Source organism: Oncorhynchus keta, chromosome 13, assembly GCF_023373465.1.
Source record: "Oncorhynchus keta strain PuntledgeMale-10-30-2019 chromosome 13, Oket_V2, whole genome shotgun sequence".
NCBI lineage: Eukaryota > Metazoa > Chordata > Actinopteri > Salmoniformes > Salmonidae > Oncorhynchus > Oncorhynchus keta.
Window position 1 is genome coordinate 37,015,814 of NC_068433.1, and position 17,069 is coordinate 37,032,882.

The 17,069-nt window shown below is 42.3% G+C and overlaps 1 protein-coding gene across 2 annotated transcripts in view; it reads right to left on the reverse strand.

Annotated features, from left to right (window-relative positions):
* The window catches only part of LOC118392255 (TBC1 domain family member 22B-like), a 175,246-nt gene that overhangs the window by 120,883 nt on the left and 37,294 nt on the right, over positions 1-17,069 (reverse strand). For both annotated transcript variants that reach the window (XM_035784045.2, XM_035784046.2), the window contains exons 7-9: positions 6,208-6,336; positions 3,573-3,638; positions 55-169 (exon numbers count right to left, since the gene is read on the reverse strand). In XM_035784045.2, the coding sequence (XP_035639938.1) occupies positions 55-169; positions 3,573-3,638; positions 6,208-6,336 (310 nt within the window). The remainder of the gene's footprint in view (positions 1-54; positions 170-3,572; positions 3,639-6,207; positions 6,337-17,069) is intronic.

The window sequence follows — 17,069 nt, forward strand, 5'->3', positions numbered from 1 at the left end:
GGAAGAAACGGGAGGACAAAGAGCGAGGACGAAGACGGAGGAAGAGGGACTCACTGATGTACTCAAAGACATAGACGACGAAGAAAGGCGTGACGAGGTCGTTGATGCCCTGCACGTAGCCGCTGGCCGGGTGGCGGATCGCCCAGATGAACAGGATACGCTCAAAGATCTGACGGACAGACAGAGGAATACACAGGTCAGCACACTATGTATAGAGCACAGTACATAGAAGAAAATTGAAGCTACTTCTAGAATCAGTATACGCAAGCTATCTTGTTAATATTTGTAAACTGAGAGGAATAAGTAAGCTTGCTTGTTTTAATGTGAAAGTCAAAGTCCCTCTCAAGGACGATAAAGTCAATCTAGCCATCTCTCCATCTAAGACATACCTAAATAGGAACAGACACAATACAGATGACAAATCCATGTAAAACAGTGAATAATGTAGACTTACTTCTATGTTTTATATATTTGACTTTCTTTAACAACGTCACATGACGGTTTCAAACCAACCGAGAAACGCCCCATCCCATGCCCACCAGTCAATCAAAGAGCAATATCAGATTAAATTATAAAAATTGACATAAAGGTTTGATCGTGTTAGAGAAGTGAGGAAATTAGTCATAGGACATGCATGTGCGGTGAGCAGTGACATGGAATTGAAGCGTGCACACGACAACATCAACGTAAATGTCTCATCGCCGTGCTGGACCCGTCTGTCTCTCTACTACTGCTGGATCGAGAACTTTGAACTCGCTCACAAACTTTTTAATTTTCTCCTCTCTTCTTTCTCTAATCTTTTTCTGGAAGGCAAACACCTCCATCTTCGTTACAGCCTCGGTTTTAATGTTCCACCTTGCTGCTGTCATCCCCCAAGAATTAAAGGAGGCTTGAAGTTCAGCACAAATCAACCACACAACACTGCGTCCCAAATGGCACACTATCTATCCCCCCCCCCAAAAAAAATAGCGCACTACTTTTGACCAGGTCCCATAGCATTCCTGTCAAACGTAGTGCAGTATATAGGGAATAGGGTGCCATTTTGGACGCAGCCTTGGATTTCCATTCTCTTTCTCATCCCTCTTCTAGTCTGGCCCCTGAAAGTCTGTGCCGGAGTTCTGACATGTCAGGCGATGCATTACACATGCAGAGCACTTTCTCGGACGCCATGTTTCTGTCATTTTTCTAAATAAAACACATTTCTCAAAATTGTGATCGCCCCGGCTTCCAAAAACATGTTGGTAGGCTGCCTGGGATGCTGGCGTGTTATGCTAGCTAGTATGGTTTGGCGGTGTCCCTTTAAAACGCTGTTACATGGACATGTATGGGATTCACATCTCCCTACTGCTGTCCCCCTGCTTTCATCATCAAAGTCACATCTATCAAAGCGGGGCGGGAAGGAGAAGGAGGGGGAGTGAAGGCGGAGTGCTAATGTGAGTTTCTCCCTTTTAGAGCACACCCTCCCTTCTCTCCTCCCCATCCATGTCTTCCCCTTGGCCTCCCTTTCCTCCCCACGCTAATGCTCTCCCCTCCTCACCCCCCCCTCTCGTCACCCACCGTCTGTCTTCTCTTTTTGTCCTCTCACTCCCTGAAACAACCCATGTTCTTGCTCCTCATCTCTCTCTCACCCATCATCTCCCTGCAGCTAGAATTCATGGCCAGAGCTCCCACAGTGCGTCAGAAGCCCATCAGAGGGTGGAAAATAGACACTAAACCAGGTGGAGGAAATCAATGGCCAGAGAGAGTGAGTGTAAGAGAGTTAGGGAGAGAGGCCAATAAGGAGATTCAAGAGCCTGAAAGACTCTGCCAACATAATAAAATATTGTAATCAAAAATAAATGGATCAACAACAATAAAAAATGACACGCAGCAGAGTAACAGATGAGGTATGTTGACCTCGTGGTGGTAACTGATTAGATAGTGGTCCGTGTGTGATCAGGAGAGGACAGTGTTGAACAGTGTCAGTGTGTGAGGGTTAGGTCCAGACATTAGTGTGTTATGTTTATGCAGTGAACAGGCTGCCCATCAAGCCACAAGCACAGGGAATAAAGGACAGTGAGTGGTCAGTAAAGCCTGGTCCCAGGTCTCCATGTTATTTTTCCCAAAAATGTAGTAGCGAGGAGTTGGCTTGGCTATTGCAGATCTGGGACAAGGCAAGCTTTACAATACAGCTCTGATGAAAAAAAAAAACATTTTAAAAAAGGGACAACAGGCTACTAAAAATCATAGGACTGATGAGTTATGTTTTCATCCAATAGCTTGTGCATAATTCAGTGCACCATCACGGAATTATTTTAATTTGATCATGCATAAAAGCACAACTTGCTTGGATGAGCATTAGGTTTTCACCCCTCCGTCACCCTCCGCGTCCTTCTCCTCTTCCCACCCACGCTGCTACATTGCCTCCTCAAGGGAAATCATGAGGACAGAAATGTATGTATGGACACACGTGCTCTTCTCTCTGGCGCTAGCATCACTGCTAATGTGTGAACAGCATGTCTACAGCCATAGTGGTGCACCGAGGCCAAGTTTATATCCAGTGCTGTAGGTCCCTTAGGAAGAGATTTTTACTTATTTAATCCATTTTAGAATAAGGCTGTAATGTAACACAACGTAGAAAAAGGGAATGGGTATGACTTTCAGAATGCACTGTATAACACAATAACACAATAAAATGTGAAGAAATGCAAAGGGGATGTAGATTTCTATAGGCACTATGTACACAGACTAAGAGAGACTGAAATGTGTGATTTTTAGACAGCTCTGCGGTCACATGCATCACCACCACAAGTTATTTCGGGACAGAAATAAAAAATGATCCCCAATTAAATTCTCTAAATATTTCAACGCAGGCCTGTGGCCAGATACACCAGCATGCAAGGAAAGGGAGAGAGATGAGGAAAAAGAGCAGCATAGGGAGAGAGTGTCTGAGGAATTAAAAAAAATAAAACAGTAGGAAGAAGGAAAGAGGAGAGTCGGAAGAGGGGAAGAAAGGGGCAGCTAGAGAGAGAAAGAGGTGAGGGACAAAGAAAGAGGCAAAGGAGTGAGTGAGAGAAAGAGAGGTATACGAAGAAAGAGGGAGACACTTTAAATTAAGAAAAATAGATATTGGGGTGGGTGTATGTGAGGACGGCTGGCCCATTCATGAGTATTCTCTCATAGCACTGAGGTAGGAGTGTGGTCTGGGAAGGGAACAGAGGTAAAGACCAATAGAGGACATTGAGGAAGAGGGGTGTGACTCGCAAATACTGAACAAACGTATCCAGGACACACAAGCAAACCCGTTCCATTATAGCCAATGACAAAAACGATCTGTTTTCTAAAATACTCATTGCAGAGTGCAAAAACGACTCATACCAGAGTGCAAACAAAACAGCAAAACCACACGGGAGAACCTTTCATTACACCAGATTGTTTCCACTCTTCAGTAGTCAAGAGGATGCTTGAGTATACGTGCATGCATGCATGGTGCAGTGTGTGTCTGTATGTATAATAAGACGAACAGGATGTCATACACTAGCTAGGTCTAGGTTAGGCAGGGCAGTCAGTGTGTTCTGTAAAGAAGGTCTCACCTCTTGGACAGAAGCTTGTTGAAAGAGAGGAATAAGGGGATTGGTTCTCGGGATGTCAATGTGAATCTGCAGAGAGGAGAGAGGAATCACAAAACAGAAGACCAGCCGAGGTTATAATACGCCGTCACAGAGAGGGAAGAGAGGAGAGAGAGAGCTGGTTAGTGGATTCACTGGATCGAGGGTCCAGGGCGTGTATTGTCGGCAGAGAACTGAAGAGAACTGGAGCTCCTAGGCTATAATTCTGAACTGGGTGGCGGGGTAGTGTGTCTCACAAGCTCTCCAAACCAAACCCTGTTTTCTCTGTAGAACCACAGTGGGTCAGTGCAGGGCACAAGCAAATACACCATGTCATCACTTATGTGTGTAGGAGAGCTTCGTCAAACCAGAGAACCACCGGCAACCAGTTCAGAACTTGGAGCCTGCAAACAGACGGACAAACACAGACAGGGCAGACCAGACGGGAACCGGACCGGTGTCATTCTGGCCAGTAGCCCCTTTAACCAGTCTTACCTCTGTCACCATAGGCTGCAGCAATAGACACTCCCGGACTCATCCGGGGGATGTCTATACGAATCTGGTGGCGTGGAGAAAACAGTTAACACAAACACATTACACCCACACGCATACTCAGTCTTCACGCACGGACCGTGCACAACACACCCACACTAAGGAAATAAGTCAACACACTCAATTGATCAGACATCCAGTGGAGTTTTTCCCCAGCCCTAAATGAGGGAAAAAAAACTGCTGTTTTTCCACAAACAGTACATACCGCTAAACGCACAACAACATGAGACAATTCAACAGGAAACACTACAGAAGTCTGACTGAAAATGAAAATATGAAAACTCTGACAGATTCGAACGTGTCAACTCTAAAAACTACTGTAGATGTGTGAGAGAGTGCCTGACAGTACCCTCCTGAGAGTGTGGGCGGGGAGTGCCTTTCTAGAAAGTTTTTCCTAGCCACCGTGCTTCTACATCTGCATTGCTTCCTCTTTGGGGCTGGGTTTCTATATAAGCACTTTGTGACATCCGCTGATGTAAAAAGGGCTTTATAAATACATTTCATTGATTGATTGATTGAAAGAGAACGTTAGAGCAAGAGGGAGAGCTTGAGTGAGAGAGGAAGAGACAAGGAGAGAGATTCATGTACAAAAACAGAGAGACAGACAGACTACTGTAGGGAGATGAGAGGAGTTACAGAAGAGAGCGACTGGGGAACAGACAGTCACAGGAGGCTGACCGTCAGGTCAGGCAGACAGACAGACAGAGGTCTTGCAATGCCAATGTCAGGAAGTTGAGCGCTGACTCGGGAACAGCAGGGAGCCTGTGATCAGCCAGAAAACATCCTCTGCCACTGAGACACAGAACTGAGATCAGTGGAGAGAAGGACTCTCTCAAGACTCCCTGCTGAGACTACATTTCTACTCGGTTTGCTGGAAGCCTAAAACTCTCATTTTAAAGTAAATATCAGTCATTTTCTTAAAGGCAAAGAGAGGACTTTTCTCTCTTCATCTTACTCTAGCGGGAAACGGGTGTATATGTCAGCATAGTAAATATTGACGCACCAAAGTAAATATCGACAATACACCGCATAGTAAATATCATGCGTGCATGCGGTGTGTATTACTATCCTCGTGGGTACCGGAAATCTCCAAAAGGATATTAAAACAAGGACAATTCCCCCTTCTTAGGGAAAAAGGTTATTTTAAGATTAGGGGTTAGGTTTAGTGTTATACAATTAGGGTTAGGGAAAATTGTACTTTGAATAGATTTTGTTTTTAAGGTAGTAAAACACATGTGTCAGCAGAAGTGATTCCTCTGATAAACAGAGAGTGAGGGAGAGAGAGAGACTGACACCAAAGGTGGGAGGGAGGGGGGAGAGAGAATTTTGGGGGAGAGGGAGAGAGAGAGAGAAAGGGTCATTCTTGTCTAGCCTCCATAGTGGCACTGCTATGTGTGAGAAGAGAGCAGCATGGAAAACCACTTATCACCGTATAACTGGATCTGTAATGCAGACTCGTGGCCGCCGACAGGCAGTGGCTTGGCTAGTCTGGGCTGCGGGGGAACGAACACATCAGGGACAAAGGGAAGGGCCTGGTAAGAGGGCTTGGGGATTTACACCCACAGGACAGCCCATTCTAACTGTAGATGGCTGAGGAATTATATTTACCCACTACTGGAATGGATGAACTATGGAGGAGCTGAGCTTAGGATAGACAGGCTGCTCTCAATATATGAGTGCATGGCTATATGAGTGCATGGCTATATGAGTGCATGGCTATATGAGTGCATGGCTATATGAGTGCATGGCTATATGAGTGCTTGGCTATATGAGTGCATGGCTATATGAGTGCATGGCTATATGAGTGCATGGCTATATGAGTGCATGGCTATATGAGTGCATGGCTATATGAGTGCATGGCTATATGAGTGCATGGCTATATGAGTGCATGGCTATATGAGTGCATGGCTATATGAGTGCATGGCTATATGAGTGCATGGCTATATGAGTGCATGGCTCAGTGGATATAGGCATACAGAAAGACATGGGGGAGGAGAGAAAGAGAGAAAGAGTGACTGAGAAAGAGAGAGAGAATGTGACTGTGTGTGGTCATAGATAGCATGCTTACCTGTCTGTATGTGTCTTGGTGGTGCTCGTCATTGCGCGAGTCGTAGTACTGTTCTATGAAGCCAAAGTATTCCTGTCTCTTCCTCTGTAGTGTGCTTTCTCTCCTCTCTGTGTTGGCAGGAAGGTACCCCTGGGAAGAATACACCAGAACTGTTAGAATAGCATAGGGTCCTTCAAACTCAGCACTGTACCGCGAAGCCAGTTCCACTCCTTTTTAAAATATGTTTTCCCGAGCCACTCCCCTAATTGGAGTAAACTAAATGGACAACAACACTTAGGATTCTATTTCCAGATTAAACATACCATAAATGTTTTACAGACACAGTATATCTTACAGGACTTATCTTTAGTTTGTTTTTAGTCCCATCCTCCAGCTACTCTCAACCCCTCCCATCTATCTCTGAAAACCATCCAGTTTTGATTTTGATTTGCCATATGCTGTGATGTGATGTTCAACAAAGGTTCTGAACCTTTCTATTCTCATAGTTTTTACAGATTATAAATTAAAGATAAATATTTTTGGTAAGAGTATTATTATATTATTGATCGATTGACTGACTTTTCAGATCACCCAGCAGTGCTATTTGCAGAGTTAACTCCAGGTAAATTCAATTCTTCAGCCATTCCTGGACCTGCGACCAAAAACAAGCTACATATGGATAGTACTAAATGATTCGGTCTCTACGCAGCTAAATCTGTAGAGCTGGGATGGCTGTTTCTCCCCACATATATAACATTCTATTGGTTGCAAGAATTTTGTATAATAATTTAAATTGAACTAAGTTTTCAATCTGGTTTTGTGTTTCTCTTTATGTAGTGTCTCTCTGATCATGGTGTGTGTTTTGTCCTATATTTTTATTTTATTTTTAATCCCAGCCCCCGTCCCCGCAGGAGGCCTTTTGCCTTTTGGTAGGCCGACATTGTAAATAAGAATTTGTTCTTAACCGACATGCCTAGTTAAATAAAGGTTAAATAAAAAATCAAAATAATATGTTTATGAACCATGTACCATGGAACCAGTCCATCGGAAATCTATATGGCACAGCTGCCAATGTTTTGGTCCTTAAATGAAGCTGGTATACTTTTTATTTATCTCAGTTTTCTTTAACCAATTTTGGTCTTCAATGCAGGGCCAATGTAGGTTCCTTACCATCTTCCCTCTTCCATTTTTGAAGAAATGCTGCAATTAGTTGGACGCAATTTTTTGATAAAGCAGACATTTCCATATATTCTTGTTAGCTGCATGTGTGACATCATTTACAAAAAATGATACTGTTTTGATCGATTGTTTTTAATCAGTCAGCATATTTGAGTTTAACAATAATATTTGTTGAAATAATTGTTCTGTCTTTTCTGGCATATTAAACTTTCTATGGCTTGTTTAAAAATACAGATATTTTGGAGATGATTTCATTTTCAAATAACCAAAAGTGTGAGGTTGTAATATGAATAAAGGGGAAAAGGCCACAAGGGGTGAGCCATTCTTACTAGTCTGCCAGGGATCCAGTTTGGATGTAAGTATAACTTCGGATGACTGAAGCCTCTAATGGTTTAATATTTAACAATGTCTGCCCTCCGAATTCATATTCATTATATAAACATGCCGGTTTAATTTGGTCTGGCTTGCAATTCCAAATAAAATTACATTTTTTGCTCATATAATTTAAAAAACAAGTTGTTAGGTATAGGCAGGGCCATAAGCTAATAGGTAAACTGGGATATGACTAAAGAGTTAAATCAGGGTGATTTTACCACAAAGAGACAGGTATTTCCGTTCCATGGTAGCAATAGCTTATCTATTTTTGCTAACTTTCTATTCAAAAGGCACTCGCACAGCTGCGCCATCTTTGTTGCAGGTGCATGGTAACAATTGAATAACATGAGAAAAAATAAGAAACCTGCACACTGCTCTTGCTAGTATCACTGCCTTTTATTAAGCTTTACATATCGGACATATCGGCCTCAAGGCCTTCGTCAGAGGTTAGAAAAAATATCTAGATCCTCTATTGTGGATTTCAATGAAAATTAAAATCAAAATTGTATTTGTCACATGCGCCGAATACAACCTTACAGTGAAATGCAAGCCCTTAACCAACAATGCAGTTAACATTAGTTTTCTTAAGAAAGTATTTACTAAAAATAAACCAAATCTAAAATAAATCAAATAAAAAAATAACAATAATAGGAATATAGCCTCGCAACAATAAAATAACAGTAGCGAGGCTATATACAGTGAGTACCGGTACACAGTCAGAAAACAATCAGCGTACAATGACACCTTTGTATTTAAGCCCTGGATTTCTAGCACCTTGATATTATTGTTTTAAATAGCTAATACTTCAATGGCAAAAAATAAATAAATATGCCGATAGTGGACAACCTTCTTATATTTCTCGTTAGTTTAATACTTTCTGAGAAGTAGAGAATATTTGCTATTTTACATCACTTTAACCCGTTGTATAAGAGATTCTCCAAAATGGAAAAATTCCAGGCATTTATATATAAATTCCAGTCGTACTTTACCAAAAGCTTTTTCAATGTCAGCTTCGAATACCAGGCTGGTTCCCTTGATTTTTCATTGTGTTCAATTGTTCCAGTACTTGTCTTATATTATCTCAAATCTATTGTCCATGTCAAAAAAAAAAAACTTCCTGATTGGGATGAATAATATCCGAAAATACCTTTTAAATTCTATGCGCTATGCAAATTTTTGCATCACAACACAGAAGTGTATGGGGCCTCCAATTTGTTTTATTGATTGGATCTTTATACAGTGCATTCAAAGGTATTCAGACCCCTGGACTTTTTACACATTCTGTTACAGCCTTATTCTAAAATGGATTAAACACATTTTGTTCCTCAATCTTCACACAGGATTCAACATTTTTGCAAATGTATTAAAAATGAAAAACAGAAATACTTTATTTACATAAGTATTCAGACCCTTTGCTATGAGACTCGAAATTGAGCTCAGGTGCCTCCTGTTTCCATTGATCATCCTTGAGATGTTTCTACAACTTGATTGGAAAGGAGGATACCTAGTCAGTTGCTCAACTGAATGCATTCAACTGAAATGTATCTTCCGCATTTAACCCAACCCCTCTGAATCAGAGAGGTGGGGGGGGGGAGGGACTGCCTTAATCGACATCCACGTCATCGGCTCTTGGGGAACAGTGGGTTAACTGCCTTGCAGAATGACAGATGTTTAGCTTGTCAGTTCGGTGATTCGATCCAGCAACCTTTCGGTTAATGCCCCAAGATTCCTATAAGCTAAGTTACCTGCTGCCCGAAAGGAGTCCATCTGTGGTAAATTCAATTGATTTGGATATGATTTGGAAAGGCACACAACGGTCTAAGGTACCACAGTTGACAGTGTATGTGAGAGCAAAAACCAAGCCATGAGGCTATTTATGGTAGAGTGGCCAGACGGAGGCCACAACGGCCCGCTTGGAATTTGCCAAAAGGGAAGGGGGGACAATTGAATCAATTTTAGAATAAGGCTGTAAGGTAACAAAATGTGGAAAAAGTCAGGGGATCTGAATACTTTCCAAATGCACTGTATTTACCACATGGGTCCTGTTACAGTACTAGTGAAATCAGACCTTGTTCAGTATCTGATTATCTACCATTTTTATAGGAGTGGTTAAAACATGCTAATAACGGTCCTCTGAGCACATCAAAAAATGTTTGATACCTTAGCTTGCCTTAACCGCTATGCAGTCTAGCCCTGGAGTTTTCCCGGACTTCAAGGCCTTAATTGCATCAGGAAGTTCCTCCTCTGTAACTGGCACAACTCAGGCCCATACTCTACACAGACCGGTGCACCATAACCAATCAGAGCTGCAGTATCCCTATATGCAAATAGACCATTGACATATATGGATCTGTGCCATTCACTTTGCACTGGACTGTGTTTACAGCATGAGTGGTTGTGAATAGATGCGTTTGTTTTGCGATCAAACCAACAGCTGCATGTAGCCAGGTGTGTGCATTTGTTCATATTCTTTGCAAGTAAGTGAGTTATTAGCCCAGTTATAGCTCATTGCTAGTCAGCAATGGGGGAGTAGTTGCTTCCTACAAGAGCACAACAAGTGCATTTTTTGCCATCTTTGAAAAGCAAGTCAGGTAAAGAGCTTTTGTTCTGCAAGGGCAAGTGTTGTATTTTTAGACAGGCTTGAATAAGTTATAGCCAGTAGGCAGCATAATTTGCCTGAATCTCTGTAATAATGGTATGAGAAAAACATTGCATTTTATGTTCTAAAGTAGTTTCTTGAATCAAACACAACATGTTCAGTCACCTCCTTGTCTGAAAGACAATTGGATAAACAGGTTAATATCAATCCCTACAAAAGTCTGATGGAATGTAGGCCTACATTGAACACCACACATTGGCTGCTACTGTAGGATGAAATACAGGACAGCTATTTCCATGTTAAAATGCTATGTGATGCATTTTCTCCATTGTTTTTTATGCTAGGCCACTCTGATAGGCCCATATTATGATAAAATAGCCACAGTAGCCTACTTGGCCACTGTTATACCTGTAACTTAAGGCAGGTACAGTGTCAGTGTTCACAGTAAAAGTGTGCCAAAAGTCGCACAGAATTTTCACAACTTTCAAGTTTGCACGAAAATGTGCTAAACGCTCTGCAGTTGTGCATTTGATTTGACAATGTATTAGCTAGTTAGCTATCTATCTAGCTAAATGGTTAGATTCTTCCAAAATCAAGCTTCACTTGGTAACAGCAGAGAAACCCCTGCTCGATTAAGAGCCTTGCTGTCTTAGATTTGTTTTGTGCATGGCGAAAACTGTGAGTAACTTTTTTTAGTTGCTTGTTTACTTGTATGGTTTAGTTCAGAGACTGTAAAAAATGTTTGCAATGCACTCGTTTGCATTTAGTTGTCATTCTCTATGGATTTTTAAATTTACCTCTAACTGCTCACCTTTGGATTACAGAGCCTCAGTGAGGTTTAAAAACAGTGCCCTTTGTGTTCAGGTGCCAGTATTACCCGATATCTCAGTATGGCACAAGGTCTGTGTGAAAATATGACAATCTGGATACCACCCAAGCCTAATAACTACACTGAATCAATTCACTGGGGGAAAAAACCCAGCCCACGCTAGGCATGCTAGCCTTGTGTGTAGTTGAGAATGACTTCTCACAAGCCCAGTTTACACACTAGTCTAGGCTAGACGCACACACACCCATGCACCCAAACACATCGTGAGAACTACGTTAGGGATACAGTAACTTCCAATCACTTTAAATCTGCTAAATGGACTGCGCTCCAGTGGGCCTCACGCTGGGCAAATGTAGTGCACTACTCTATGTAGGGATGAGGGTGCCATTTGGGACACAGCCTGTTAGAGCACTGTACTACTGACACACTTCCACTGCATGAGCAAATGTTTCAGTATGCCAAGAGAACTTGAAAGGGGAACTGTTCAGGTTGTTGGCCATATGAAGAGAATAATGGCAGTTCTGTAGCTCAGTTGGTAGAGCATGGCGCTTGTAACGCCAGGGTAGTGGGTTCGATTCCCGGGACCACCCATACGTAGAATGTATGCACACATGACTGTAAGTCGCTTTGGATAAAAGCGTCTGCTAAATGGCATATATTATTATTATTATTATTAATATCAACCCACATTCAATAACAGATGGGCAGAGATTAATGCAGAGAGGGTTAATGTCCTAACAGTGGCATAACATTGAACACACACACTTCTCCCTCTCCTCCAGTGAGAATGTATCTAGCTACAGTATACACCATATGTCTGGGACAGAAAAGACAAGTCCTGGTGGTGTAGACTAGGCCTATAGTGATTCAGTAATTGATTGCCTGGAAATCTACAGCCCCAGAAAACCATTCATCTCTGGAGCAGTTGAGGCTTGTGCCCATTCTTCACTCCCACGGCCCAACAAAATGGCTCTAACAAGACGTATGTGTGCCAGGCAGCCCCCTGAGCACTGGCTGTAAGGGCCATTACCATATATCCATGTAATCACACTGACTTTATAATGTGCTATAAAGGGAGGAGGTGAGGGTTGGTATTCTATTGTTGGTGACAGTGGAAGGTCAAGTATTTGAAGAGACTCGGAAGTATTATCCAAGTGCTACTGCTGTGAGATATGCAGTGCATAACTACGTTTGGTAGGGGTCAAATCCCTTTGAAAACTCCATTAAATCAGGATGCGAGTGGAAGTTTGATTCGTGAATCGAGAGAGGAGAAATGGGTTACTTTATTGATGGAACATGTGGTTAAGTCAGAACATGAATAGGAGTCCTTTGAAAGTTGAAACCCCTCCGTCATACAGTACAAACACAGTTTGAGTGAGTCACACACGGGTTATAGTAATTTGGAGGTGGGCTGGCAGTATGTTTGCTGGATACAGTAGAGAGCACATCAAATATTAGAATTTTCTCCTCTTCACCTACAAAAATATATGTCAACAGTAATAAAATGTTGATCAGTGCGAGCTGTCAGTTCCAAGCAGGTTCAGGAGGATTGCCTCTTCCTTTGGAGTCAGGACTGTCATAGTTGTGAGCAGATGTTCTCTACAGCCAGGCAGGCACACAAACCACAGTTAGGTAAATGAAAGTGTCATTCCTAAAATGAGGTGTCCTCCTGTCCAATTAAAAATCGACCCCTAATCCTACCGTGTAACCCCATTAGTGAAGATGGGAGAGGAGAGTGGTCAAATCCAAGCAAATCTTCATCAAACTTACTTTTCGAACTATAAAGTGTGAATTTGTGCTCTTTTTTTTATTTTGTGAGTGTTTATACATAGCCTTGTAGGTGTTATTTTTGGAGAGGATGTTGTGAGAATAATAGATAAGGCTGTGAGATGAGCTGGAGCACCTTGCTGTCTCCCCAGCTGTTGCCAGACTTTACATAATAAAGGGAAGAGAAAGTTTCCTGCACCAAGGTTAATGGAGAGTGAACTGAGGGTCAACAAGGGAGAACACACACACACACAGCCGAGGGAGGCACTGCACTTTATCAAGGTTTTTATAGGCTTGTAAATGTCTCCTACAGCATGCCGCAGTCTTTAAAACTACACAGTAAGAAACACAGGCAGGGGGAGCTGCTTGGGGTGGGGGGTTTATGGTTGTGTTCGGAGGTATCTGTGCCAAGGGTTGGAACTGGTTTCGAGAACAGAACCGAATAATTCAAGGGTGCCAATATATTTGACTACATCTGTACTTGTGAAAATTAGAAGAATCAATAGCCGGGCCCTTGTGAAAGTTTCGGAAGAGGAGAGAGTAAAACTATGGAGGTGCTGACAGTCAGTAGGCTACTGTATTACAGCTGGCCCGCCGAGAAACATCTAAAGATCCCTTTAACTTGCTGGTGATTCCTTTCACCGCTAATCGCTCTGTGAATCCATGGGCTGGCACCTGACACAAACAACCTGTTCTCCCACCGCTCTCCCTCAGAAAAAAAGAAGCCTACGGAATCAATTTAGGGATTAAATGAAATCTTTATTTTCTAGCGAGGAACTGACAAACAAAAAAAATGTCTACTTAGTAGAGTGTTGGGGAGGGTTGCTCAAGTCTGAACAGTACGTGTGTGTGCGCAGTAGGTTGTGAGAAGTCAGCAGGATGAAGAGAATTGATTTTGCAGGAAAACAACAGCGCCTCAAGAGGTGACGGCAGCCCCCTTTGCTCCCACAGAGGCCTGACGAGTCGTCGCTCTAGTTTAAAGATGATTCCCTGCTGTTTTAATTCTTATGTCAAAATCACAGATACACAAACACAGGACTAGATGCAGAAAGACACAGAAGAAGGATACCAAGAACACAGACAGAAACGAACATACCAACCCTCACCACACAGGGGGTTCAATAGCGTGCATCGATGTGGAGTGATTGAGTGGAGCTCAAGCTCTGGGTCTGAGTCAGGATGACAGATGAGCGAGCCATAGGTAGATGAAGGTGAGACAGGTGAACTAGATATGGCTGTGTGTGTGTGCGTGTGTGTGTGTGTCAGTGTTTTCTGTGCAGTCATTTAATTGTGGCACAGCGCGTGGAACACCACCCTACCTCAAAATCAGTTTATTTGGAGTGATTTTATTTATTTTCTTTACATTTTTAGTTGAGTAGCAACCAGGGAAAGTGTTGGGGGATAAAATGGTGATGGTTACTGTGAGAAGTACAGGCAGGGGGCATGTTAGCCCAGGTGGCGGGTTACCAAGTTAATCTAGGCCTACCTGTTAGGTTAAATTCACTGTGTTTATGCAAGTTGTTTTGGGGACATAGCATCCTATTTATGAATTTTAACTAGTTAAAAGATTAATTTTCGGATCGAATAGCCCAATAGGGTAAATGCAAATAGGCAACCCCATGCTTCAGCTTATGTATTTATAGCCACTATGCTGCATCAGTTGGGCTACAGATGATAATGCTTATTGCTAATAGCATACCTGATAATATGGACCATGTTGTACCAAATCATTTTCTCAATATGTTAGGCTCATTTCTGGAGGTGGAAATTATATTTCAGATGGTGCCAGTATAATTGTATTTTCATTCGGTTTGGAGTAGTCCTTTTTAAAAAGCCACCTGAACTGAGCTTCTCAGTCTTTCTACATAAAAATCAGAGGTGTTTGTCCCTCACCAGAGACCGTTCAGAGACACGGGCCGTGATAGCACCTTTCTATCACCTGCTGTCTACCCTGTCCTTCATTGGCACCTCCAGCATCAGTGTGCCAGTCTCAACATGGCAAACACTGAGGCACCAGGGCTTCCTGCAGCCTGAAATGGGACATAGTCCTGGCCTGAGGGGTGAAGTACTCAATGGCATGGTGCCTCTCACCCACCCAAGCAAGACACTAAATGACTCAAAAATTGTATGCATCTCAATGGTCATAAAGTTATGTTTGTACTAGAGTTAAGCTAGTTATATCTGCTACTTTTCTGGTTTAGTGGCACTGAGTGCAGAGATATGATTTTCTATATACAGTTTCTACATGGGTCATTGCATATGAAAATCAACTAATAAAAGAATGGCTTTGGAAAAAGGCCCTCGATTTGATATAGAATGATCCATAGGCCTATATGCTACAGCTAACATGCTGTGCTGACTATGGGGCCTACACTAGGCTATATATCACATCTGGCCTTGCAGCCACATCAATACCACAAAGCCAGTTAGCTGCTACTTTACCAGCACTTAACATTTGCTACGGGCGGCTTAGCCATTCTTATCACCGAAAATCCACTTAATTGACTCCCTCCAGGCACTGGAACCCAAGTGGACGATTCTTCTTTAAAAAGCTTCTTATTCATTATTCCAGAAACACTTATTATTTTTCACAGAGCCGGAAGCTGAAGTTCTCTCTGTGTCTTATGGTACAGACAGACAGAGACAAGTCTAAACATAACTGTAGCGTATAGAGATATCACCCAGGGAGAGGTAGAATGACGAGAATATAAAAAGGGCTCATTCACTGTTTTCTTACCTTATAATTACCTCCGTTTCCTAATAATGATTGAGACAGTTATGTATAATTTGTGCAGTCAGGTGATAAAATGCAACTGGGGGGATAGTATGGGTGGTGATGCAGCATTAAAATGTATTAACAACCTAGAATGCCTGATTGTCTCTTTCAGAGGAGGTAATACAGCTAGCACTAACCAGCCTCTGGAAAGGAATAAATTGAATATCCACGGCACGGTCGGGAGCAGAGAAGGTCACAGGGGACGCGCCGAGAGTGAAGTTTTATTATGTGGCTCCAAGTTTATGGAATAGCGGTAGAGGGTGGAGAATAGATTCTCAGAGCCTCTCCTGTCTATCGCAGACCGCATCTTGACAGAGAGGATTTAAAGGTCAGGGGAGTGTTCAGATATCCCAGGATCCTTCGGGGGAGGATAGGGATGGCATGTTGCAGGGATTAGACATCTCTTTCTGTCTCCTCCCTTTCCATTTTTTTTTTCAAACCACAAACACTTGCATCTCTCGTGTGTCTGTTGTGCATTATAGGCCTATATTAAAAATTTGGTGGGCCAAGGCTGGGGGTCTAAGGGAACCTATCAAATATCCCAGAAAACCAAGCCGTTGAGAGCCAACAGCACAACCTGATATTGGATTGGGTTATTGATGACTAATCTGAATCTGATGCCATCTGAATCTGATGCAATCTGATGCCATCTGAAGCCATATTGTATCGATGTGCCACCATCACCAGCAAAATAATAGGTGCTTCCATTTCGAGGCAAAGCACAGATAGAGTGCAATGTACTGTAACCCATTACTTCCCTAAAGTTTCCAATACACACCATGTCCTATCCTGTTAAGCATTCGAAATGTAATGAGTACTTTTGGGTATCAGGGAAAATGTATGGAGTAAAAAGTACATTATTTTCTGTAAGAATGTGTTGAAGTAAAATAAAAAAAATTGTGAAAAATAGTAAAGTACAGACACCCCAAAAAACAACTTATGTAGTACTTTAAAGTATTTTTACTAAAGTACTTTACACCACTGCATCTCAGCCACTCAGACCGAACTGGGGACCTCTGACACTAATTTGTGTTGACAACAAAAATCGTTGCCGTACCCCTAGGCAATTTAATGAGCTATTGTCTGTGGGACATTAACTACACACAGCAATTAATGTGAAAGTCACACCACTCAAAGTAATGCTCCACACACTGAAGTGATCACCAGACTGAAGTCACTCACTAGTTGGGTCACTGTAAACTGCAACAATAGCTTAATGAGTAAACATTCTGTATCGTGAATACATTATTTGTGCCTGGCAATTAATTTCTAAATGGAGGTAAAGAGCGTTATTAATCTCCATGAATCACAGGGAGAGAGAAAGAGAGACAGACAAAGAGAGAGCGCACACGAGAGCG